This window comes from Antrostomus carolinensis, unplaced genomic scaffold (assembly GCF_000700745.2).
Source record: "Antrostomus carolinensis isolate BGI_N321 unplaced genomic scaffold, ASM70074v2 scaffold9379, whole genome shotgun sequence".
Lineage (NCBI taxonomy): Eukaryota > Metazoa > Chordata > Aves > Caprimulgiformes > Caprimulgidae > Antrostomus > Antrostomus carolinensis.
Window position 1 is genome coordinate 17,042 of NW_010339203.1, and position 27,267 is coordinate 44,308.

The 27,267-nt window shown below is 40.9% G+C and overlaps 1 protein-coding gene across 14 annotated transcripts in view; it reads right to left on the reverse strand.

Moving 5' to 3' along the window:
• LOC104530989 (DNA-binding protein Ikaros) overlaps positions 1 to 27,267 on the reverse strand; it is a 54,796-nt gene that overhangs the window by 9,514 nt on the left and 18,015 nt on the right. For 2 of the 14 annotated variants that reach the window (XM_010175747.2, XM_010175745.2), the window contains exons 3-4: positions 2,692 to 2,859; positions 571 to 696 (exon numbers count right to left, since the gene is read on the reverse strand). The exons of 3 other annotated variants lie outside the window; for them this stretch is intronic. In XM_010175747.2, the coding sequence (XP_010174049.1) occupies positions 571 to 696; positions 2,692 to 2,859 (294 nt within the window). Of the gene's footprint in view, positions 1 to 570; positions 697 to 2,691; positions 2,860 to 8,509; positions 8,771 to 10,863; positions 10,924 to 27,267 lie in introns of all 14 variants that reach the window. 9 more of the 14 variants (XM_010175746.2, XM_010175744.2, XM_010175752.2 and 6 more) reach the window with 6 other exon arrangements.

Here is a 27,267-nt window from a genome sequence, read left to right on the forward strand (position 1 = left end):
AGAAGTCTGTCAACAAATTATTAGCCTTCGTGGACTGTCTCAGTCAAGCTGGCTAAACTCTTGCTTGGATGAGTAAAATCAAAGACAGGTGGCTCATCCTTGTTAGATGAATTGGTCCCAGTGGTCAAGTAGGCCCCTTAAGCTGGGCCTGGGAAGGGCAGGAAATGTGCAGTGCAGAAGACTCTGCAGCCCTACCTGGAACACTGATATTAAGTCTTTATTAAGAATACATCCACAGGAGTACTGCAATATAGGACTCCAAGCAAAAGGGAAAGGTGGTGAGATTATGTAGTCATACTGTCTTGAGATGGTGAACTGAAATTTTCCAGGTCTTGCAAGCATTTTGCTACATGCCTAAGTTTTATTTTGATTTTTTGTTTGAGCTAAACAAAACAAGACAACAGCCAAGTATTTATCAAATACAGAATGAATCCAGATGCAATATCATACGTATGGGGGGTGCTTCCTCAATGCAAAAGACGCCACGAATGGTACTACTGTTCCTCTTGCACTCCTTTTTCTGTGTACATGACAAGACAGTGTTAATCCCCAAATGGACATGTTTGTTACCTGAATAAAGGCTGCTTGAGATATTCATGGTTTGCAGGTAGTTATGACAGCGTTCTTTATGTTCTTCCAAAGAGCTGCGCTGCTTATAGCTGCGACCACAGTATCCACACTTATGCGGTTTGCCAACTGGAGAAAATTAATTGAGAGATTCAGATGAGGTATTCAACAGCATATTAATAATGTAAGACGAACAGGAAAAAAGCTCACCCCAAAAACAAACCCATGCTGTAGTGAACTGAAGAAAGACTTTGACAATTTAAAAAAAACTCCAAAACTAATGGAAAACCAGTTGTATATCTTTACATCAACAGGCCAGTTCTGTGGGTGCTGCAAGCTGATTTCAGATGATTCACATCAGATAAGGACTGTGACATTAAATCTTCAAAAACGGCATCTATACAAGTTAGAAACTGAGACACCTTCAAGGGCCTGAGTGTAGTTGCTTTAGTGCCTAGCTCCCACAGAGACTGCCAACAGGAGACCTGGTGGTGTAGCTAGAGACACCTGCGCACAGCTGGATGTCAGTTCTGATGTAACCAAGAACCAGCTCAACCCTTTTAGGACAATGCCAGATTTCACATGTTTTCTGCTTCTGGAAATTCAAGAGAAATGGCATGACAAAATTTTATCTGTGTTACACCAATCCAGATGTAGGTAGTTCCAGGAATTTCAAAGTTACAACATGGTTTCCTGGACTTTTGGACCTGAATTTTCTGTCTTAGCATGACAAGACTGTCACCTTATATGCGATTTCACACATACATGTGATTTCATATATATATATGTGATATATAGATTAGATGGTTACACAGACTAACTTTTGAATTTTATTTACAAATTCTTAGGTGAAAATCAGACTCAGACATACAACTTGCTTTATAATGTACTGATGACAATTTGCTAATTGCAGGAACTAATCACAATCTATAGTTTATGCATTGTCTCTTTAGCTATGGAATCCTCAGTCTCTGACAAAAGTGTCTAGATGTAATTTCATGTATATATGAAAAATTATGCTTAAAATTGTGCAGCCATAGAAATCAGAAACAGCAAGGGAGAGGGAGGCAAATAGTATTTTAAAGATGTGCTTTCCTGAATTGGGCCAGGATCAAACAGGAGAAGTGGAAATTATTTTGGACATCTGAGACACACACTAGGAATCTTATTATTTAATGTGCTAGAGGAGAAATTCCTTAGTTTTGTGCAACACAAAAATGTCACTTTGAGAGCTCCCCTTCTGCTGCCCTGAACTTGGTCCCGAAGCCACCTTTTACAAGTAAAATTACCCGTGTCAGCTCCAGCAATGTGTTTTGGAGGTCTCCTACCCAAATAACAATTTGCATTTCCAGCTTACCTTGGGAAACTAGATGAGACAACACTATGTTTTTAAAGGCACTTTAAAGGTGCTAAATTGGTTTTGCTTCACAGAAGGTACCTGACTATGGTTTCTGTCAAACAATGAGAGGTTCGAGGTAATGGACAAGTGCAGCTATTAAGAAATATTTATTCAGATTCCATATTACTGTTGAGACAAAACACTGCAAAACTAGCAGAGCTTTCTCTTTTGGAAGATTATTATCTTTTCCTCTCCCTATTCTCCCTCTTCCCCACCCTTTCTCTTTCAAAGTACTTTTAATAACAAGGTGCCGCAACTAAGTGCTGCTAAATGCTGGGGGTGGCATTCACTCCTTAGGTCGAGAATGACTACCAGACTGGAGGCTTTTGAGACTTTGTGACTTCAGACCTACTGTGTTTAGACCTTAAATTGTGCCTATATGTGGATAAATGCCATTCAAACCCTAAAACATTCATCAACTTTAATTCATGTTCATAGTTCCATCAAATGGATTACTCACATGAGGCTTGTAAGATGAAACCCAAGAAGTATGGGAAAAAACCCCCAGTTCTTCCGGTGAAGGATCATGAGCGTGAGATGTGGTTTTAGTAATTTCTTTGCTGCTAAAACACTGCAGCCAGCTCACAGCTTGGTTAATCCTGACATGGGGCTACTTGCCTTCCCAGGGTGAGAAGACCTCTCGGGCTTGGTGTCCATGAACGCCCCTTATCTCCTCATCAGTTGCAGTGACGAGCACCCCTGGATGGTCCTGCACCTTCACTTACCCGAGTGAGTCCTCAGGTGTCCCGTGAGGGCATCCCTACGACGGCAGGCGTAGTTACACAGGTGACACTTGAAGGGCTTTTCACCTGAGTGCAACTTTATGTGGCGCAGAAGGTTGCCCTTCTGTGTAAAGGAGGCTCCACACTGATTGCACTGGAAAGGGCGTTCTCCTACAGGGAGAAGGAGAAAATATGTGAGAACAAAAATTCTTATGCGGTAACAAGAGAAAGATTTCAGTGAGAAAGTTGTTTTCTCACTGCTGCTCTGTGACTTCCACCGGCTGCAGGTTTGATATAACATGAGGCTTTCAGACTAAACCTGCCAGTTTCTTAATGCTTCACTGGCTGGGTCAATTTGATCTGAAAATCTAATTTTTTTTTTCTAAATCAGAATGGCACATCACAATGCAAATTCAAACTCATTTAAATAAAGTGACTGCAACATTTTGTGTTGAAGAGCCACTCTTCCTGATCAGCAGTTTTGGAATAAACCAATATCCAATTTTGCATGTTGTGGCATTTGGTGGGGTTTTTAATGTGGCTTTTTTCAAAGGGTCTTTAAAATATGCCACTGAAGCAGCAAAATAAAAAGGAAACTCATTAAAAATGCATTTCAGGATCACAAGTTCATTTCAGCGTTACATTCTTATATTTAAATGAAAGGCACTTCATTATAACAGTTATAATAACTTCTTTTCATTTACATTTTCCCTGTATTTTCCCTTTCAATTTCTTCTCCATTACCTGTCTGTCCCTAAGCAGCCAAATCAGGAAAGAGACAGAGAAAGAGAAAGAGAAAGAGTAAAATCACATAAGTTAAGACAGTGCAAAGGAAGCCTGTCCTTCCATGCTAAAGTCCCAACCCTTCTGTAGGTAAGGTATGAACAGAGGAGCTGCACAAATGGGCTCTGCTGGCCTACACTTTGGACAGACACAGGGAAAAACCTGAAGAGACAGAGCCTTGATTTGTTCAAACTGGTGCCTGTTAGCAAGAAAGCGAATCAACTAGCCTTTACAAAAATTAATATGGCTGTTGTTAGCTTTTTAGTGCTGTTTAAAATCAATATGCTAATTTATTCACTTAGATATTTATTTAAAATTTAAGATAGATGAAGCCTTTTCTTAAGTCAGTGGGAAATAAAATATGTTTCCAGTACTACCAGATAGGAGTAAAGGAAAATTTATACACCAGAACACTCCATCAGCAGGAACTGCGTGCACATTTCTCTGTAGCCCTCAACTAAGTCAAACCACCTTTTGAAACTCATTTACTGAAATCTGTTTCTCTTAGGCATAAATGTAATCTGCTATAGTAATTATAATGCATTGACAATATTAGAAACAGCCCAGAGATGACCTGTTCTTAGTTTTATTTTTCTTTAGATAACAATAACTTTAAAATTTCAGTGCTGAAGTTGAGATATAAAAAAATAAATACAAGTTAAACTATTTCTTTCTTCTCTCTCACTTAGCCATCATGTATTATTTTGCACATCTAGGACCAACTTGTATGTCCACACATGTGCATATATGTGCAGCATGATAATTTTTGACTTTCGTGTAATGCACAAAGAACCACCTGAAAATCAATTAGACAGCAGCACAGTCCCAGCTCTCAGATCTGCAAACTCTACCATCAGGGCTGGCAGTTTTAGCAATCAGCAAACAGTGAAATGAAGCTACTTTATAGCAAGATATTTTCATTACTCAAACGGCTTCAAGCAGGTCAGCATAGTCCCTGTCTGAGCCAAATGAGCTCACTTTCTTTGTCCATCAAGTACCTGTATTCAACTAAACTACATCCACAACTGGTTCAACTGGCGTGGCCCACAGAACTGCCAGCATTAGCCTTACAGGATTATGCAAGGTACTTCGTAAACCATGCACGGTAGTTGTTAGGGGGGAATGAAAATGGATAAGGGTCTGTCTCTTAATCTTTGGAGCAGTTATTCAGCGTGGAAGGTATTTTTCAGAAATGGACTGAAACAGTAATGAAGAAGTCAGTTTGTCATGGGGGACACAAATTCAGAAGCTATGGTTAATTCTTACTAAACAGTTTTTCTAGCTTTCATTTGTTATTTTTACTCAGAAGAGCCTAAGAGGAGAAAATGAGCATCACAAAAGTACTCCAGGAATTAAATGCAAAGCAAAGTAAGAATGAAATGTATCTCCAGCCTACAGCTCTTGCAATTACAGGGTGAAATCTTGCACTGGGTGGAGAAGACAGATCATTTCAAACGAGACTGCTGCATACCAAATATTTCTACAAAATTTACAGTGGGATCAAATGTAAGGCAACCTGCACTCACATTGCTATACAAGAGAAATGACACCAACACTGAAAGTCCCCGAAACTACGTGTAGCTTGGCCACCCATGCTGCAACTACCAGGGTGGGGAACGCCTATCTTGTGAGCCCAGCAGAGCTCCCAGCCCTAGGATGGAGACAGTTGCTGATGGAAGGTTACTGGGTGTGGTGCTATCCCCCAAAAATGGGGAAGGGACACAACAGAAAGAAAAAAATACATAATGCATCTTTTGTTTAAACAGTTAGCTTTGTGTGTTATTTTCTCGCCAGTTCTGAACAGCACGTCTATCCTGTGCGGATTTCACCATATGGTGTGTAGCTACAGAAAAATATGGCCCCAGGAGCAAAAACTGCAGTGGGACCCTGGACTGAATTAACCTCCATTGCAGTGATTTGCAAGCCTAAGTGGGAGCACAGGCCCTGGACTACTTATTCACTGAAGAATATTTATCATCTTAATTGAAATCTTTCTCATTTCTTGAACAATAGATGACAAAATCACCTAATATTCAGAGACATGCATAGCCCTCTTCTCTTTTTTTATAATGCTCATTCTTCAGTGGGCATTAGTTTTCTAAATAAATCTGAGACATTCAGACTCAACTAACAAGACATTAGGGAACTAACTGGTGATTTAAGTTAAAGGAATGTACATATAAGAAGGGAATATATATACCTATGCTCACACATGTTTATATGCATATATATACATATGCACACGTGCACATACATATGTGCACACTGAGCAAGCAAAGACTGAATCTATAGCCTGAGGTCTCAGCACCAGGGAGTCAGGGGGCATTTGTCTCTCCTTTCTAGACCTCTTTTTTCCTAAACACCAAGCAAGGCAGTGCAAGCTGGAGAAAATCAATGTATTTCAAGCCTTGGGGAAGGAGAGTAAGGAGAGTCAGGCATCTGTGAGTGGGATTTTCTCTTCAGACAGGAGCAACAGGTAAGGTGCTAGGAAGCAGTCAGTGCTGTACAGCTGCTTGCAGACAGGAGAGGGCAGAAATATCAGGTGCTGCTCTACATATCTGCACTTGGCAGGTGTATTCATTAAAAATAATTATGCCTTTTATCAGGTTGGGCAGTCATTTTAGTTTGGCATTTTGGTGTGCTAGAGTTATGTTCACCTATCAAATATTTATTTAAGAAAACCTCACTGCATATGCAGGTTTTACATGAATTAGCAGCGAAGTAATTCATTTGCAAGGCTGATTCCTTCACTGGCCATGTATTGAAATGGGCTTCGGCGTAGTCAGTTAAATGTCTGTAATAGTATATCCCATTTCTACTTTAATTTTCACAGCACAGCTGAAAGGAAAAGCAGTCACCGCTGTTTCCCCATGACATCCCTTTAATTTAAACTACCAGCTCTTAGGCTCCACTCCCTTGTCAGCCCCCCAAAAACCACCTACGCTCACCCAAAGAGGCTGCACAGGAAAGGAGCTGAGGGTGAGGTGGAGCAAAAGCAAAGGCTTTCTTCCCATGGAAGGACTCAAGGGTGCAATTTACCACCCTTTAGTTTTATTAAGTGTAAAAGAAGGAGGTCCTGCTGAGTGAAGTGCAGCTCGTGAGGTGCTTCCACTGTAGGCTTTGACTATGTTCCCTGATTAAAAAGTTGATCCCATTGGCAAGGGGAGGGCTTTGCAAAGGGTGGAGAAGTCTCAGAGTGACAGTCCTTGTGTGGCACCTGAGTCCCGCTGCCAGGCAAGGAGAATGGGCACCTGGAGGTCTGTGTCAGGGAAACCAGTGGCCCCTGGGGACACTGCCACAGGGAACAGTGAGCCCAGGTCATCCTCTGGAGACTCATCCTGCCAGGTACCAGCCAGTGCACTGGAAACAAAGGCAGCTCTGCCCACCGCCTCCCTAAAATCAGGTGTGTCCCCACAGAGGCCATTCAGCCCTGGTGCAAACACTGCCTCTGACCCCCAGGGACCTGAAACAGCCCCCGAGAAGCAGTAACAGCATAGTTTTAATAAAACAGCAGCGTCCTTAAACACAAAACCTTCTGCCTCTAAATGCATTTTAAGTTGCAACATTTTATTTCAGCTACTGCAGCATCCTCTTCAAGCCCATGGATCTGTTTAAAAGGCCTCATGTCCAAGTAATTTTCTATATACATTCTATTAACTTTTAAAGGATCACATCAATATTCAATTAAAAAAAAAAAGGAAACAATCGACCAACTTTATTATATCTAGGAAGTAGGCTGCAGCCTGTCTTCTGAGAACTAGTTGTGGCATTTCCAATAAAGATAATTACCTGCTCTTCCCTGATGAAGGAATTTATCATACTGAATTGAAGAGTACTTTGAAGTAAGCAATGTAATAGCATTGCTAACTATCACCAGTAATGCTTCTGAACGTGGCTAACCCACGCTACACTAACAGATCACAGAGCTTGAACAGCCACAGTTACAATGACAGACATTAGCACTGGGGGAGATGGACAACACTCAGGGTCTTTTCACAGATCCTCTCTATGAAGCTCTGAAAACACTTTGCTAATCTCAGTCCCTAGTAATTCTAAATTTAGTAATTTAAGCATGATTGGGAAGATGCAGAGGAAGAAAGTAACTACTTGTTCACTAGCATGACTATTTCTGTGGAATACAACCACTGGACAGGTTGTTCTCACCTTAAAAATATTTTAAAACTTCCTGTCATTTGAATATTCATGCAAAAATGCCAAGTACTTTATTTATTTTCAAAGAAACTTTTGTAACACAACAGTACAGTTCAGTTCTTCTTCTTTGACTATGGATCTATTGGAAGCCTAATTTTCAGACAGCTTATATCAGGGAAGATGAGACTCACTCTGGTCCTTCTTCATTTGTTTCAGCCTCTTCATTTTTTTACACTCTTTGAGACTATTTAAAACTAGAAAATTGAGGCAAGAAGATTTACAGCACTATATAATGAAAAGCCATTCCTATGGAGCACAACATCTTTACATGTCCCTTTTGGTGTTTCAGTGGAAACCTTTTAGTCCAGGTTTGACCAGTGACAGTACTTGTTTTTACTTCATGAAACATTTGACATAAAATTAACCTCTTTTAAAATTAAGACTGCTAGTACAGTTCCCTTAACATTTATTTTGCAAATTACTTTCCTAATCACTGATCCATAATGAGCTTTTTTGCATTGTTGGAAACATCAGAACTGGGTCAATTTCAGAGTTAGCCACAAATGGGTTTTTCTTCAGCAATTCTTAGAAATTTCTTAGAAATTAAACAGGACTTCTTTACTTAAAAAGAAAAAATGAATTTTTCATGTAGCTTCAAACCAAACAAATTGCACAATTTCTAGCCTAATAGATAGACTCTTATCAAGGAGAAATCTCAATTCCTGTGCTGTCCGAAATGGTGTAACAAAATAACCGAGTTCCAAATGCCCATCGATGCTGCATTATCTTAGAAGAGGGAACATGTGCATGATACAGAAAATAAGTCTTAGTTCCTAATAAGTGGCCAGTTCTTGTCAACTAAAGTAAAAACTATGGCAGGCCTTACCAGTGTGGCTTCGTTTGTGAACCATGAGTACATTGGGACCGATGCAAATTATCCCACAGATATCACATTTTAGCTTTCCGTTAGGAAGTCGAATGCCTCCAACTCCTGACATAGCCTTGCTGCCTGGGCCATTGTGTGAGCCATTCATTTTCTCTCCCGAGGTATCAAGCATTCGTAAATCCTCCGCACATTCTTCCCCATTCATTTCACAGGCACGCCCATTCTCTTCATCACTCTGAGTCTCTATTTTAATATTACCAGCTGAAAAAAACAATACAGGATGCCACTCAGTTGTGTTACAGAATAAATATGGTGGCAAAGAAACAATTACATCAAAGGAGATAACTTCTAAACAGCATGTACAATACATCTAAATAACAAAAGCTACAAACACAACTACATTTCTATGGGCAATACGATGACTTTGTAACACATGGAGCAATGAACAGTGAATATCAATAAGACAAATACAAGGCATCCAGGGAGCTGGGAACACAAACGACATTACAAGTCTGTTCCTAGGTCACTTTGAGATTTTTGCATTTGTAACCTTCATTTTGACAATTCAGAATAATTGGAATGAAACTTAAAATGAATCTACTTCACATGGATTTGTCCAAAACAATTGTGAAAGTAAGTAACTCATCAAAGACAAAGGATGCAAATGAACTGAAAATGCAACATTCTCCACCTGGCAGGAAGATCCCAAGGGTTGTACTGAATCAAAATATTTGGTTTGCAGTTCTATGGGATAAGCAATGACAAAGGGAAAGCAAAGAGTACAAACACTGATAAAGAAACCAGAGTGGGGAGGGATGGAAGGGAGAATTTAAGAGCAAGAACTAGCATAACAGGAAGTTATAGGTCTGTTAATTGGTTTTTAGGACAGCAGGATTAGGATCACTGAGTAAGAGGAGAGATCTATACAGCCATGAGCTACTATTAAAAACCAGTCAAATAAACAAAGGCAGGTGGGAGAACTGTTTAGACTTTATGGGTAAATCCTTTGAGTTATAATCCCATAGGTGACAATTACCTGCAGCTAAAAGAACAACTCAGGTATAAATTTGGCATAGCCTCACTACATGTGATAATGCATAGGTTGGTAAATTTGATCTTATATGAACACAGCAAATCTAAACGTTATGGAAAAGGGCTAAGATTCAGATCAGTTAATGCCACTATTAATTCCTCCTCTCCCTACAGAACTGTATGATATTTTGTGTAGAAAAAATAATCTTTACAGTTATTTCCCTCTTTTCTGATCTGATGATTTTGGTGAAAAAATGGTTCTTCATTAGTCTGAAAAAGACTATTTCATTGTCCCAAATCTTACTTTCCTTTCAGTGAGAAACCTCTTCCGTTGCCCCTCCCCAAAAAGGCGAGCATTTACTTTAGTGGCTAGCTGAGTATGCGAGGGGTCTGTTCCACCCAATAAAGACCAAGTCTTTTCGTTTTGTGGAACATTAATTTCATGGTAGCCTTATTCGTAAGTGGTGGTGTAGAAATGACATAATTAAGCTAAAGGCAGCAGTTACCCAAACACATGAAAGACCTTGACATTCATTTGAAATTGAAAGGTTTGACAAACTCTTCTCCGCTACACCCTGCAACCTCCCAGATGTCCCAGGAGGACTGCATGGATGTGACTGACAAGAGTATCTGACTCAAAATCCTACTGGGAAATATGTTGGCTGTAAAGGTGTTCACATTTCTGAACACTGCTTGACTGGACACCTTTTATAAAGTCTATCAATCTAGGCATTTTAATGATTTTTAAAATATTGCATTTTTAATAGAAATCATATGCAAGACAGAATGAGTGCACATCACAAATATCAGTTTTTCCTTTAAAATGTATGCCCTAAAAACAGGAATAATTTAGAGATATGTAAAAAAAAAAAAAATCAATGACCCAAGAATGATTTACAAAGATGATCTACACTATTCTGCAAATTTAGTGGACTACAACCCCGTACTGCTGTTTTCACCATGGCAAACAGAAGCAATAGAATTATTTGGCTTGAGGGTATGACAGATTTTCCATAATTCACACACCAATTTTTTTATCTTAATTATACGAACAATAATTTGAATGCAAATATATTTATACAAAATGATTACAGGCCCCTTGCCTGCTGTGGATTTGGAGAAGGTGGCTTTTGAAGTAGACTTTATGTTAAGTTAAAACAAAATACATGTAAACGAAGAAAAAGATCAGACTACTTAAGCCCTTTGGTAGTGTATGTAGACAAACATACATTACTGAGAAGCCAAATGACACAAACAAAAATCATAAAAGTAGGAACTAGATGGAAATGGTTTGTAGTGAGCTGAGTTTGCAGTATACTTACGGGAAAAACATTTGGGAATTATTGCATGAAAGTCCCTAAAGCCTTCTGCCCCGTACACAGCTGCAATAAAGAAGGCAAACAGGATGCTGGTTTGTGGTACTGCTAGCAGTAAATGTAAAAGAAGATGGCATTATCACTATAAGAGAAATAACCAGGAGAAAGACAGAACTATCACCACAGAAGCAACACAAGCAGTTTAGGATTAAGCCGGAACAACAGCAAGACAGTTGGCAGGGGAATCTTGACCTGCCCAGAACAATTCCCATCTGTAAACATGGCTCTTTTTTTTTTTTTTTTTTTTTTTCTCCTAGAGCATCCAAGGAGTTTTATCATATTTTCTAAATGCATAACCTCTCTTGGGTATTCCCCTTGCTCGCAGGTTAACTCCTGATGAAGTCAAGAGGAACTTTTGCTAAAATGTCTCAAAAGGGTCAATGGGAACAGAGCACCTAACAGAGCCTTCTCCTGCCCCCAAGGAAACCACAGGCACCTGCAGGGCAAGGTTCCTCTCAGGATTTATTTTTTCCCAACAGGCCCTCTTTGTGTGCCAGAGATTACTTCTTTATATGTCCTTGTTTCTAGTCACTGCAGTTATAAAAAGTGAAATTGCATTGTTTTCTTCCCACGTCTGCTGGTCTTATGCAATGGAAGAAGAGGGAGTTTGATTTTATATATATATTACTGTGTATATTGACATATTTTTAATTTGCATTTCTAAGGCTTGTCCTCAAAATGTATCTACACAAAAGTAGCTGCACAAACGCACCATACCCTGTGTGTTATGAGTAGTAACCTGCAAATTAACATGCCATATGGGGCACAGTGATACAAGTAATGATAGAGTTCATTACTTGATGCAAGCAATGATAGGGATATTGATCCCGTTAACCTTCACTAAAGCACTCGGCAGCTATGCCCCTGGACTGCCACAGCTGTGCTGCACAACAAACATCCCCATGCAGATGAGGCCAAGGATCCAGGATGCCCTTACAAGCCCATCCATTTGGCAGCACAGCTCACGGCAGGGCCTTGGTTCAGGTGCGGATCACACTTTGCCAGTGAGAGCTTATGGATGGTGAGGCCATCTGCCTCGCCCTGGGTCCTCATGGAGGTTTTGTAGGTCTAATTAACAAACAAAATCTCTTCAAGTTCAAATTTACCGCTTTTTGAAAACCTGTTTTCCATATGAAAACTAGTGAAAAAAGCCCCACTGATGCAGGAGACACAGCAAGAGAGAGAAATGGCTCCAGTAGAAATTCTAAAGATTTTTATTAAATCTGAATGAGAAATAGGAAGGCAGGCTACACTTTTTTTTTCTAGAGGCTTAGATTGAAAATAAAAATCAACAATTTTTTTCTTTTGTGAAAAAGGTTCCTGTGTCACCCTTGCTCTACTGGGGAAAAAAATCACTCTTGGAGCACTGAGGATATGACAAATACCTGGGAATCAGACTTTTCAGATGCACTGATCAAGAACACACTCAGCATTTGTGCAGGTTTCTCAAACAGATACTCGATACAGTTGTAGAAATAATTTCTGTGCACATCCATGTCTATGTACACATACATGTAGCCATTAATTAGCCCTACAGTAATTCATGGTAATAATTTCTCATTGGCTCTTCTAACACCATTAAGACATTACTCATTAACTAATTTACTTTGATTTGGTTGGAGATGACCTTAAAAAGCTGTGTATTTTACTCTTTGTACACATTACTGCAATTCAGAGGAGTTTAATCCAAACCCTTTTTTTCCTGCAAGGAGTGTGGAGTGCATCAATGTCACTGAACTGACAGCTCTGCTCCCCTCCCTTTTTACCTACCCATAGCGTGGAAAAATTACCCAAAAGCAGTGCACTAGGTGGGTCTTTAGTGCTCTCTGATGTTTACTGGGAGCTTCACTCTTTCTGAAGAGTATTTGAAATTTGTGTTACAAAGATCATTCTGTATTCTATGGTTAAAGGTGGTTTATGCAAGTCTTTGGTAAAAAATAAAATAATTGACATGTCAAAGGGGAAAGGGGTGACGATATGATTTAACATTAAAGAGCAGTGTAGCTGGCCTAGCATGAGACACAGGCTGGGACAGTCAAGAAGGCAGCACAGAGGGCAAGTAGACAGAGTCACACTTCCCTGGAAAGAGCTGAGCAATGCAGAGAGAGAAGGGAGGTGTTTGCAGGAAGTGAAAGAGTTGGTAGCGGGGAGAAAGGAGAAACCAAATGGACCTCCTGGGAAATAGGACATGGAGGGTGGCTTTTAAAGGACAGAGAAATAGGCAGCCAGAAAAAAAAAGGCATGTGAAGAATTAGTAATTTGTTTTCAACCTATTGCCAATTTACCTTCTCTTATAGCTATGGGACTCCTTTCCAGGTGTAAAATCCTTTCAGTTTTGTGAGAATCTGGCACCAGCACAGGTTTAAGTACTTGGGCCAAAATCCCATTTGGAAGGGAACATTCACCTCCCAAGTAATATTCTTCTCTGGTGGGATTTTTGAATTAAAAAAAAAGCATAAGACCTAGGTATCAAAGGAATTTAGAGAGTAACAGAGAAAGACAAATCACACTGAAGTTTCTGGGGCATTTTAACAATAGAGTTCCCTAACTCCCTTTCATATTTAATGGGATTTGAGCATCATTAGTATTTTTATCCCAATAGGTACTTAACTGCATCTTGTGGCACATATCTGCCTTTAAGAAGTTGTCCTTTAGCCTTTCTTTGAAAATAACCATGATAATCTGATTTTTGGTCCATGCAATGTCTTGCTTGTACTTTGTAGCCAACAGCAAAGAAAAGACCTCGCTTCAAGTTGCTTCAAATAATTTGGGTGCATGTCATTTTTCGTTTGAATGGCTTATTTTTTATTCCAAGACAAGTCAGAAATATTTTGTTGATGTTAGTTGATGCTTAAATGGTATCTTTAAAGTCCAATAAGAGTTTTTCATGAAGAACCATAATTATTCAAGCTGCAGACAGATAAAGCTTCAACAATACCTGTCTAATTTGAACAGTGGATTAACACTGTTATGATGAGGAGGAGAAAACCTTTAACACCATCCTTTCCAACAAATTATAGAAAATGTTGCTAAAAAGGCAGAATGAGATTAGAAAAGCCTATCATGCCAAAATAAATCACCTCAGCATGCCCACATGTGTCAACAAAAGCAGCCAGGATCTTTTCCTGTTTACATAGGTGCAAAAATCATAAAACAGAATATTGACAGCAATTCCACCTGTTATTTCGATGTAAGATATGACAGCTATTCTGTTTTGTTACAGGGCACCAAATTCTAGTGTTTGGCTATGACCTGAAATCCAAACTTTCCCCTTTTTACGTCATGGTCATTTACTGTGGCATCAGCACTGTTCTCACCACATAAGAGCACTGCAGGTGGAGGAAGCCATTCTCAGAAATGTAAGGCACACCAGCAAGTTGTTTGTCCACAGAATATTTAAGGAGTCAGTATTCACTGGCTGGGCTTGACAACAACAAAGACTGATTCTTTAATTTAAATTATGTTTCCATTAATAGTATCTTTCCCTTATGACCTTCTGAAGTGACAAAAAATTATGTAGGTGTGAAAAAGGCCAACAAAAGGTCTGGGCAGAGCAACCATAATCAGTTATGGAATGGCCTCAGCCCTTCTTCAGTAAAATTCAGAAGACACAACAAAACATAGGTGGAACTGATTCAAACGAACTAGTTATTTAGCTATGGAAAAAGCAAATTTATCCAAGTGCTGTTAAAAATTACTCATTTGCCCTCTCCTTTCTACATACAATACTGCATTGCCCAATTAATCAAGCATTTGTGGTATCTGCATGTGCAAAAATACTGAAAGTTAGAGGCCAACTCAGAATTGCCTAAAAAGTTAGAGCCTACAATGCAACCTAATTGCTATGTTCAAAAAGAAACACCTCAATAAATAAAAGGGGCTGTATGCAGCCTATGTTACACAAGCTGTTATGGAGGGCTTCCAATAAAAAAGGGTCCAGCATTAACTGTGTGACAGGACAGTGAGACCACTAGCACACTGGGAGGTGAATGTCCGAGGCCAGCAAGGCAGCCCAGTGATGCGGTGCTGGCACCTTGTTTTGCTCGAAAGAGCTGAACTCTTTACCAGAGACTGGAACGTGATGAAGAGGGAACAACAGATAAAAATGAAGGCCTCTTAATAAGAGGCTCTCAGCCAGCTTTTTAAGGGGAAACAAAAATAACAGAAAGAAGAGTAGTAGCAGGAACCACTGGGGCACACCTGCAGGTAGAGCAGACTGCTGCTGACGGATAAGGAGATCCTCCTTGTGGGGTCCGTGTTGCCCCTCCTTTGACTCCAAGCACCAATCAGCCCTTGGCAGCCAATTTCTTCCCTACTCTAATTTTGGCTTTCAATCAAATGTATATTATTCCAGAAACACAGCCGTCCCCAGATAAGCTATCTCCCACGGGACAACCGGTGCGAGGAGCTCCACCCATATCATCGCCTGCGACTGCCATTTCCTCCCACTGCTGGGTGCCCTGCTGCTGCTGGCAGAGAGGTGCCAGAGCCCGTGCCGGCACCCGCTGGTGTGCACGGCTCGGCTTCAGCTGCAAGGAGCAGGGAGCTATGCTCACTGCATCACAAAACACATCAACATGGTTTTCCGGGGGCTGCAGTGAGATCAAACTGTACTTAAGGCAAACAAGTGAACAAAACAACCAACAGAGTATGTCCTCTCTGGGTCCAAAAAGTGGCTTTTGCTCCATGGTGCAGACTCCCAGTAACCTCCAGTTAGTCACCTATGGGAATCCTCTAATGCACCAGTAAAGATGGACAAGGTAAAGACAGATTCAAGTAATGCCCCTGAAATGTACTTACACTCTTAAAGTTAGGTGCTTTTTATGTATCTTTCTGAATTTGTGTTTCTGCAGGAAACGATCTGTAATCAAGCCAAGGCGCTGATCTAGTTCATATTTCTTGTCTTTGTTGTGCTACTCACTGGTACATTTTGTACTGGATTCAAGTTGTTTTTTCAAAGGACTGCTAACTACCTGGCTACTTGATGTTCATCATCTGAATTACCAGAAAAAAATAAATGTTAAAGGCGAGAGAAAGAACATTAACAAAAGAAGCCATGCTAAGCCTCTATTTCTCAAGTTCCACGTGTATTTGTAACCTGTGCTTCCTCTATACAAAGTGCTGTGCGTCTTTTACCAGCTGCATGATGGAGAAGCGAAGGGAACTGCTGCAGGCTTGCTGGTAACAAACTTTATTGACACTTTTCTGTTTTGAGAAGCAAGCTGGAAAGATTCTCAAACAGGAGAAAAGGGTTTTTTTACAAGTGATGGCAAAAGCAGAGCTTCTCATCCTCAACGTCTTTGTCTCTTCTGCTTCCATCAGATTTTTTTAATGTGGGCATTAAAGGATGAGGAAGTAGCAAAAGGGCATTTAGCAATACATTTTTAAAAAGCAAAGTAACCTCAAGTAACAATACATAACAGTGAGGTAAAAACACTACCATACATGAAAACATTCCTGGTTCACACAGATATATCTGTGTGGATACACATGCTTACGTGCCGACAAGTCTGATGCCTGTGAAGCTGCATTCTCCAGAAACACTGTAGGCACAAACATTGTGGCTTATGCTTTTCACCACACAGCGACAGGTACCCAACAGAAGCAGAGCCTCAGACATATGATAATCTAACATTTACAAGGCATCATCCTTCTCTAATCCTTCCACAAAGCATGCTTTGGCGAAATTAATGGGTGTTAACCTGTCCTCAACTAATACAACAAAATTCTAGCCAATGGCAGTCACACGTGGCAGCCTGGGAGAACGCGAAAAGCGCACGCACCTGCAAAGGTTAGTGTTTTGCAGAAGAGGAGCAACTATGTTGAGATTAACAGGGAGACCAAAGAAACTCCTCACAGATGGGAGAGACAGCCAAGTTCTTGCATGAAGCCATGCTGTCATGGATGGAAGTTGTCCTTATCTTCCTGCAAACCCAGGGGTTACTGAGGGGATCCCTAGCCAAAGCAAAGGCCTTAAATGCAGAAATACAAGTAAAGCACAACTGCACTGGGATCACTTGAGGCAATCAGTTATGGTCAAATTATGTGAGCTGTAGTTAAAGGGGGAATTTTAAGCCTGCCTGACCAAGAGAAAACCTTGTGAAATCTAAACATGCACAGGGGATATTGGTCAGGCCTGTACCAGCTGAATACAACAGTTGTTACCTTGCAGAAGAAAGCTACGGCTTACGAGCAATGAAGTGTCCTTGGGTGTGCAGTAGGGAGGGGAGGACCCGGCTCCTAGGCTCGCCCTACAGCCAGGGCAGTGTGGGGTGGGGCACAGGGACAGGCAGGAATAGGAACTGTTTTGTATCTTGCTTCAGAGCAACTAAATTTGCCTTGCCCTGAATGCAAAATTAGCCCTTGTAAACCTTCCCCTTTTCAAACTCCAGCTCAGTGAGCTGCTCACATCTCTTTAATTTTGTCCCTGTAATGACACAAAGTACCCTGGCTCAGGATTGGGCCATCCTAAATCCACCCATGTGGACATTTAATGTGCTGTGCCTGCGTTGTTAGCGAGACGGATACGGGGACTTTTACCAGAGACTGTTTAGCTACTGTGATGATGTCTGGAACACTATTTTATGCAAGTGTAGATAGTTCCCCAGCTGTCAAAGGGTCAGTAGATCTAAAATTAGACCAAGCAGCTGTGTTTAGGTTTGGGGAGGTGCCTATGGGTGCTGTGCCAAGGCTGTGCACTGTCAGTCTCTGCTTTTGAGAAGAGGTTGGAGGATGAAATGGAGAGGAACCTAACCATTTCAGCACTTGAGAGGGAACACTTTATGATAATTTTATTATCTTGCCTACTCAAATTCCAGAGCAGAGTCCTCTGTGTCCCCCTCACCAGATGGGGAAAAAGCCCAGGGGTACTGAAATTTTATTTTAGATATGTTAATCCTGAGTGCTCAGTGCTCAGTTATTTTTCTAAAAGTATCCATCCAAGGCTATTGAAGTTTTTTCTTTTTGGGTTGTAGAAATATTGTCAGGTTTCACAATGTAAACTGCTGTTTACCTGATTACTGTGTGTGCTCAACAGTCCCATGAAAGTAAATCCTAAACTACATCTTCTGGGGAAGAGGCATAAATTGTTCTACACAATTACTAAATGAATTATCTGAATGTGGAAATACTAGATAGCTTCTGAGGAAAAAAATGTCAGGACAAAATTAATTCTTTCCTAGTGTGTATTGCAGCCAATGTTTTGCTACAAGGACCCGGAGTCCCCCCCAGGCAATCAGTCCTCTGTACTGAAGTGGCAAGAAACCTCAAATGATGCTGGGAGACTCTCAAACACTCAGAGATCCGGATCATTCTGAAAATCTGCAAACTTAGCTTAGTCCCTATTTTTAAAAGACTTTGTGTCTTTCCTCACTTCCTTGGTCATTTTTTGTGCCTGCTGTTTCCTTGCTTTTACCTTAGGAAATACAAGCCCTCCTTCCCTTCCGTGAACAGAATCCAGCCTTAACCATATTAGCACTATGAGGAATCATCCCTGATGTTGGATGGTTCTTCTGTGAGGCATCCCACAATTAAAGTTGTATACTGTTTCCTTGGGTCTTTGAATACAATTCTAAGAGAAAAACCTAGATTTCACTAACTTTCTGCAACAGCTGGCTCAAAAAGAAGGACACATTATTAAGAAAGCACAGTTTCTCAGAAAGATGTGGGGAAAAATATGACAGAAGTTCAGGCCAAATAATTTTCTATATGTAAAAGATACTACGTCAGGAACAGCATCCTAGCTGAACTCCCCAGCTGTGCTCTGCAAGCACACCTCAGCTGTGATTTGAAACTGCTGAATTTAGGAGTCTCTGTCCCTGTCCTGAAGGGTATCTCCAAAATCAGAAGGGAACCATGCCACAGACGGGCACTCCAAGCTGAGGTTTAGTTGGGTTTCTGGTGCAGATATCATCATGCCTCCAGAGAAGAAAGGCCAGTATGGCAATCCACTCAGACACAGCTTCCTTAAATCCTGAAAAAATCTTCATCAATGCTTGAGGCTTGTGAATGTAAAAGGGTGTTTTAAAATTACTTTCCTGCTCCCTTGAATGAATAATTTGACATTTGAAGCTCACTGGAAACATAGTCAAGATCACAATCTTCAAACAGTCACAATTACCATGCTGAGTATCACTATCTTACATCAAAATGCAACTGTTTTCTTAACATGGATAGGTCAACAAAGCATCCAAGCAAACATGTTGCTGGCAGAGCTTCAAGGGAAAACACTTTCAAAATAGTACTTGTTGAATTAAATGGTCTCCAATAGCACCACTCTAGACTAAATTGTCATGAATAACCCAAAACTGACTATTATGAACAGGATAATTACATAACTACATAACTTCGATCACAGAAATTCTTCCATCAAGGTCTTCATTTCTGGTTGAGGTATAGAACAGAATAATCTACTATTACTTAACCAGCATGCAAATACTGCTTGACTTTTTCTAAATTCTTCCACTCATTTCAATATCCCTACAAATTATTTTAACAATCCATCAACAAAATATTTTTACAAAAGCAACTAATGTTTTGGGGCTCTCCAACTTCAGACAATAATGAAACTAGATTATCAGAAAAGAAATCAGCCTGGAAAACACTGATCACTGAGAAATCAGACCAAGCTCCATACTGGATTTCTGGGCATCCAGTCGTCTCTGAAAATCAGGATCACCCTCTATTTAGCATGCACATGCAGGCAGGCATTTGTTAGCTCCTCACAAACTCTGCCATAACCAATGGTGAAACAGTTAACAAAAAGGATGTGTATTGGCATATTCCGATTTCAAAGCTCAGAGCTGGTTTGGGCATTGCTTCCCAATCTGCAGCAGAGGGAGGCTACCAAACCCTTGTTCCGTTGCAGCACCCCACAGATTGCAAGCAACTGCACGGCAGTAGAGAGCAATTCTGAAGTATCTAAATTATTTAGGAGCTTAAGTCCCCTTGACTTTTAGATTCAAATTTTTAAGACAACCTGAGCTTCTCAAGGGGGGTGGAGATACAGCAAATCCACACAGAGAATGCTGTTGAACTTGAGTCCAATCGCAGCCATAGCTGAGAAACATCACAGCTTCCCCCTTGTCCGGCTTAACAGGAAACCTCTATCTACTGTTCCTCTAACTCCTTCCACAAACACACAGAGCAGTCTGGACATATTACCCATTTCCTCCCAACCCACAGCTGTTTATCTCCTTAGCATCTCTCATGGCCCAGAAGTTTGGAGCAAGTCCTACACTAGTTGCTATGATGTAGATTTAAATCAACTGAGTTGAAAGGCTTCTAGGAGAAACTAGACAGAAAGAGGAGAGGAGAGGAGAGGAGAGGATCCACAAACACACAGAGCAGTCTGGACATATTACCCATTTCCTCCCAACCCACAGCTGTTTATCTCCTTAGCATCTCTCATGGCCCAGAAGTTTGGAGCAAGTCCTACACTAGTTGCTATGATGTAGATTTAAATCAACTGAGTTGAAAGGCTTCTAGGAGAAACTAGACAGAAAGAGGAGAGGAGAGGAGAGGAGAGGAGAGGGAGTACCTCTAATTAATGGGTGCCCTAGGAGGTAGCTGGAGCAAAATCCATGGGAGCGAGTTTTCCCAGCTCCTCATTTTCATCTACAGCATCTTCCAAAGGTTTACTTCACACACAGGCATGGGCACTAAGCATATATTTTCCTTTGAGGTGGGGGGGAGGCTTTTTGTGGGTGTTTTTGTTGTTGTTGAAAGGGCAATACTATGAGCTGTGCACAATACAGGCCTAGAGGTCTGGTCAGCTTTCACGTCTCTACGGGAAAGTTTCAGAAACACATCAAGGTATATCTTCTCTGTGGCAACAGTATTGTGGGAGACCCTGAGACTGGCACAGACTGCCATCTCTCCTTTGCATTCAAGGACACAGTGATGATTCAGTTTTGGATTATCTTAAACTACATGGAAAGCCATTATCCCAAGTTCCTGAGCTGTAAACCTTGTGACTTTCTGTCATTTCTCTTCCCTATTTATAAATCTCTCCCTTCTTTCCCTCAGCCCCCCGCTCCTGCCTCTCCACCCTGACCTGCTTCTTTCCCCCACTCCCGAAGGCAAAACCAAAGAGCCGTAGTTGTGACACTGCAGTTTGTGTGTCATATTGTAACTGGTTTCCACATCCTCCTCACTCTGTTGTAAAAGCACTTGAAGAGGAAGAAGGGCAAATAATGAAATATAGGAAAGCAGGAAAAGAGGAAGCAGCCGAGAGACAGCAGCCCAACTGAAATGCTAAGAATTATGGAGAAGTGACAGAAAGGGAAGCACAGACCAGGAATTATATTTGGTGGCTTAGCAGAAAAAAAAAATTAAACCAAACAAAAAATGTATAGGCTTGGCCTTTTCTACCTCTGCAGTAATCTCCTACATTACGAGTCCTCTCTGAGTTTCGGCCACTTGACCTGTATTCCGCTCCTCACCTACTGAAAGACAGTGCAGCTGGGCTTCACAAAACCTGGACCTACCACCACCCCACTCCTCACCTTCATATCAACCAAGAGGAGGGACTCCTCAAATCACTCGCAGAAAGAAAAGAGGGAAATCAAACATGAAGAAGAGGCCTCAAAATATCTAGCCATAGGGTGAGAAGGCTCAGTTAGGTAATGGATGTATTTGCTGAAGGCAGCCACAGAGGACAGAGTGATGGAAGAGTACAGAAGGAAATTGGCTAAAGCAGAGTAGGGATTGCCTAAGTGGGCAATCCTGCCTGTCTGCCAGCGGATGGAGTAGACAGCTTAGGAAGTCCTTCCGCTGAGATCATGTACCATTCTGTCCCACTTGTTAAGAATGAAACTTGGCTGAAGCAGAAAACGTTTGAAATTCACATGAAAAGTTTTCTCTTCTCCATTTGCAGGCAAAAGAGAGACAAGGCAGAGCATGAATCTCTTTAAGAACAGAGCAGGACCCAGCTTTTTACAATCTCCCATTTCTCGGGGACTTTTCAACAAGAATTTGTCTGATAAAGGGCTGAGTAGAAAGTAAAAACTTGAGAAATGACCCTATATAAATATCACAACACTAATAATTATGCATCCCTTTTGAGCCAAGCTCCAGTCTTTATCTCATCCAGTGGCTAACTGAATGTTGTAGTTTCTCAGGAAGATAGTGGTGAAATCTCGCATGTAGATGAAGACAGGAGTGTAACACAAAGGTGTACTGTGGTATAATTATTTGTTCATCACTGCATAAAGCCACCTCTTTGTTCATTCAAAACCATTTGTGGCTATTCCTCCACAAAGGAGGCTGTCAGGAGATGATAAGAAATGGGTATTACTGAAGCTTCACTTTCTCTGAAACACTCTTGCACAGAGAATATCAACATGCTCAGCTATTTTGCCTACCATTTATCTGTGAATTAGGAAATATCTTCTGGGCCACTCGATCAGTGTTAGTTCTTCGCTAAAGTTAATGTATTTTGGGATGTGTGGGACAGAGGAGAGATGACTTTACCTGCGTAGGAAGGAGTTAGCAGTTTCCTTTTGTGAACGGCAACAGTCCCTTAGACATTATGACTGTTGGAAACCTGCACTTCATGTCCTATCCTGCAGTTCTGACTGCTCCTCCACTTCCCTGCAGATATAGCACCAATACCTCTAGTTCACAGTGGCATAGTTTATACGTTGCATTATTTTTCTAGGGGTGGCGGGGTGACCAAGCTGTGTAATACCCATGTATGTATATGTGAGAGGGACTATGACCATTGTGAAAGTTTGCCCAGCTTGTCATGTCCTACCTATTACAGAGAAGGGCTGGTCTGTATTTTGGGTTTGAGGGGCATGACCTGCCTGCCTTCTTCTGGCCTTACTAGTTCTGGTCTGGTTTTAACTTTAGTGTAGCCCCTCTTGATTTTGGTCAGCATTTCCAAAGACAAAAACCAGTCCTGCAGCTGTTTAACAAACAATGCTATGTTAAGTCAAATGAGTATTGTAAGAACTTAGCTATGGAAGTTCTCCACAGTAAATGGATGCAATTTTTCTATTTGATTTTGGATGAGAAATGTCAAGCAAAAGAGGCAGAAATATGATCATTTTCCTGTCAAGCCAGTCATAATGCTACTTACTGTTAAACTAGGACAGCTGGAAACAACTAAGCATTAGCCTCTACTGCAGTCCTAGCCATAAGGAAAGGCATGAGGAGTTTGCTTGGTTAAGGAGCAATACCACAAGGGGATTTTTATGCTGATGTAAACTTGTGAAAAAACAGAACATTAAACAGCACTAGAAATGGGCAATACTTGGTCCAGAACTATTCTCAGTTTCTCACCAATTATAAAGAATATTTTTCTTTTAATAATTCTCTTCCTCACAAACAGCAGACTTCTGCTTCAGCCTATAGAAAATTCAATAACAAATAAAAATTATGGCTTAATAGAGGGACAGGGCACTGGATGCAGACTGAGGAAATCTAGGTTTAATTCCTAGCTTGGCCACAGACTTCCTGTGTGGCCATGGGAAAGGCACTTAATCCATCATGTGGCCTTACTTCCCTATCTGCACATTTTTCAATTCTGTTTTAATGGGGATAAGATTTTTTTTTTTAAATGGGGAAACTCAAAAGCTATGTTGCTGTCTAGAGTGATTCCTATATCTGGGTACATGCCTCTCAAGTGTCCTAACACATGAGGCTGAAATCTGGCCATGCTCGTCACCCTCCTGGCATGTGTCCCACAGTAGGTGACTAGGGACCATGGGGCAGGCAGCAGTTGCTGCATCACTTAGGTATTTGTGATTATGCTATCCATAATCTGTGATGCGTCCTGCGGAATGATACAAAGGTAGAATTATCATCCAGCCTAATAAACCTCAGTTACACCCATAAAATCCTGAGTATCAAGTGCTTGGAGCCCTCAGCCAGCTCTCCCTTATCTGGGATTGCTCAAGGTCAAGAAGGCGGCTTTTTCTTCCTAAGACTAATGAGGCAGAAGCAGGAAAGGGATGATATTTTTCCTTAGCTGGCCTTTTCCCATGCTACCACTCTGTTCCAAGAGAGATGTAAAAATCCCAAACGCAACTACCTGAAGTGAAAAAAGCATGAGCTGTTTAAAATATCCAAAAGCGGTTTTTAATTTCCCGCCACGCTACAGCCAGCATGGCAGAAGCTATCAGTGGTCTGAGAAAGGAAACAAGAGAGGGGCTCAGCCAGTACCTTTTTTTGTAGGAAATGACTAAATACTGAAAACTGTCATTTCCAGTTCAGCATTGTAGCACTTCTCATACATGTTCAGTTATGAGGTGTGAAATCTCACTCCAAAACCAAATTGCTAGAATATTTTGTTTTTCCTTTTTGGTAATGCAAAAGATCTTCAGAAACATCTCAGCAAAAAGAAAAGCCTGGTCAAGAGTATGGATTCGGCCCCCTGAAATTTAGGTTTATATCCAAATTTTATTCACAGCTGCCCACTCTCCTAGGACCACCCTCGCTCACTGCTCTATCACAGAGACACCAGGCTGTAATTCCAGTCATTGTGCTGGCATGACCCAGGACTCCTGACTGTACAATTCAGGTACAGAGCTGGAAATCAGCCCTCCCCATTTTCCAGAAGTCCAAACGATACAGTGAATTGCTCCTCTGTACTAGATATAGACTAATTAGAAGTCAGGAAATTAATTATTTCCTGATTCCCAAAATTATCTAATCATTCACTGCCAATATTTATTTTGCTCCCTCATGTACCATCGCAAAATTGTTTATGTTTACCTGTTTTATATTTTTCCATCTCACTTTTCAAGCTAAAGAGACAAGTTGTTCAAAAAGAAGCTGAGCACTTTGAACCAAACCAAGCCCACTGCACCCTGGAAGAACACAAAAGACTATTTTGCTGCAGCTATTAGAAAAACAAATTTGCTGTCTAGTCTCCAGAATACTATTTATGGTTTAGATTCCACATCACAATTGATTGCATCTCGCTGTGCCCTACCTCACACTTACCTCAGCTAGGAATTGTAAGGTTTAATTAATCAATCATGTATATATAGCCTTTATTAGATTGTAAGCTCTTTGGAGCGTGCTGTTGATGTTTGTGCAGTGTCTAGAGCAACAGAGCTCTGCTCCTTTTCCAGGAATCCTGGGCCACAACACAAATTCATAGATAAAAACACCAAAACAGTTGGAGAGAAATGGCACTGGAAACAGCCAAAGCTTAATTCAACCTCCTTCCCAGTCTTACATAACCAGTAAGAGCTTATATGGACAGAAGACACCAATTATATGCAACTAGACGAAGATCTGTGCTGTGAAAACTGGTGCCGGGCATTCAGAGTGACCAAAACTTGGCCTTTCGTAAGGGTTGATGATCTGTTCAGACCATCAGCATTGGCATTTCCTGCCCTCTCAGCATTTATGGAATATCTGAAAGTGTCTAGCAGGCGAAGTTTCTGTCAAACTTCCTCTCTGCTCCTAGTTGCATGTCCTAAACATTGTAAGTACCTTTTTCTTGGAGGAATCCTTTTGTCGCTTTTTAAAGCATCTACCCATTTTTTGTTTAAAGCGCTTTTCAAATATTGCAAATGAACAGATATTGCATTGTATTTTTAACATACAGAAAGGATTCTAAGTGTAGAAACTCCCAAATGTGTGTCCTAATGTGCTATTACACATTAGGAAACCTTCTTCTTTCCCATGAACTACCAAGCTGCAACTCTTTGTTGCTACCAAGCCAGAGAGAGTGCATCAGTACTACTCAATTCAGGACTCATAATGCACCTAAATTTTATACTAACATCCAGACAATGTGGCTGGACTAAGAGTGAGGGAAATACAAAGTGTGAAAAATCTTCCCCATTAAAATGCAAACCAGCTCTACAAAAGTTGCTATTTCTTATTAGCTAAGGTAAATTCTGATATCTGTGCTGTGGCCATGCTGCACTGCGGAATAGAGTATGAGGTCAAGAGGGTAAGTGAAATCCTGCTAACTGCACCACCTAGGAACACATTCATCAGCAATAACAGTTTGGGCTGTAAGGTTACACAGACTGAACCAGGTCATGGCTAGGCAAGTTTGTCAGAGGCTGCAGCGAGTGTGCAAACTGGGTCTTCAGAAAATTAACCTTTACCTGGTGAACTGGCTGGCAACAAAGACAAAAATCTCAAGGAAATTTGCTTCTACCTTGCCCAAAGAAAAAATTGTACTGGCTAAATATTTCTGAGCACCTAAGGCACTCAAATCCCAGTGATCTTAGTACCCTACTGGCAAGCCTGTGGACTCTTGGAAACTGTTAGACATCAGGATTGTCACTTGCATCAAAGCAGTGCTGAGAGCTCTTCTTGCCATCAGGACAAATGAAGCATGGCTTATCCACAGCTTCAAATTCCTTTACCTCAAAGGCTCTATGGAGTCCCAGAAAAGCTGATGTGAGCCACAGGCTCCTGCCTTTGGGGTAATGTGCTTCTCAAGTGTTCATAGGAGAGAATGTTAAAAGTTTCATTTTCTGTTGTCATCTTTTTTATCAAATGAATGTGCAGTGCTGTTAGTAGTGCAGGACTGTGGCACGCCGTGGCAAATCTTCCCAGCAAGTCTTGTGAAATTTGTTTTTGCTGATGCAAATGTGCTATTTGCTAGAGCTCCCCATTGCTATCTGATGAACTCCCATCCTATGCCTGAATGTGAAAAACACAACCCGCAGCCCAGAATGTGTGGATCACTGTGTTCTCAGGAAGTATGCAACTAATATAACCATTTGTGCTCTGCCTCATTGAGGGTAAGAAAGGGGTGAAAAAAAACCACCACTGCACAGCAAACAGCAGTCCTCACACAGGAAGGCTGAGGACTCCATTTTGCTCAACTAGCCTGGCTTTTGTGAGGGGTTGTATTTTGTACTGAGCTGTGGCTCCCCAAGATGTGCATAAGGAGATTCCCTGAATATCACTGTCTCTTTCTGGGACGGGAGAGCAGAAGAGTCCATCACTACATGTGTTACAGTATTTTTTTTAATTGTGTTTTCGTATTCATTAGCTCAGTTAGCTACTGAAACATCTCTCACAAAGTTATCAAGTTAGGCATGCATCAGCTTTTAGTGGAAAGTTGTATCTCAAATGAAAGATACAAGATATTATATCTGCCTCTTCCATTAGATTATTTCAATACGTCAGCCATCTACCCCTCTGCTGTGTCCCCCAAAACGTCACTGTGCAGTTCAAAATTTGGTACAGGACTGTAAAAGAATCTTCTGGAAAAAAACATTTCATCAATGTATCCCTCACTCTCTGTTACAGACCTTACCTGAATAACACTGTAAGAAGTTAAGTGAATAAAACATGGGAGCACTGAAGGAATGGCACTTATGAACTGCGGAGGAGGATCTCGAGAGCCCATGTAGCCCTTCGCTGCTG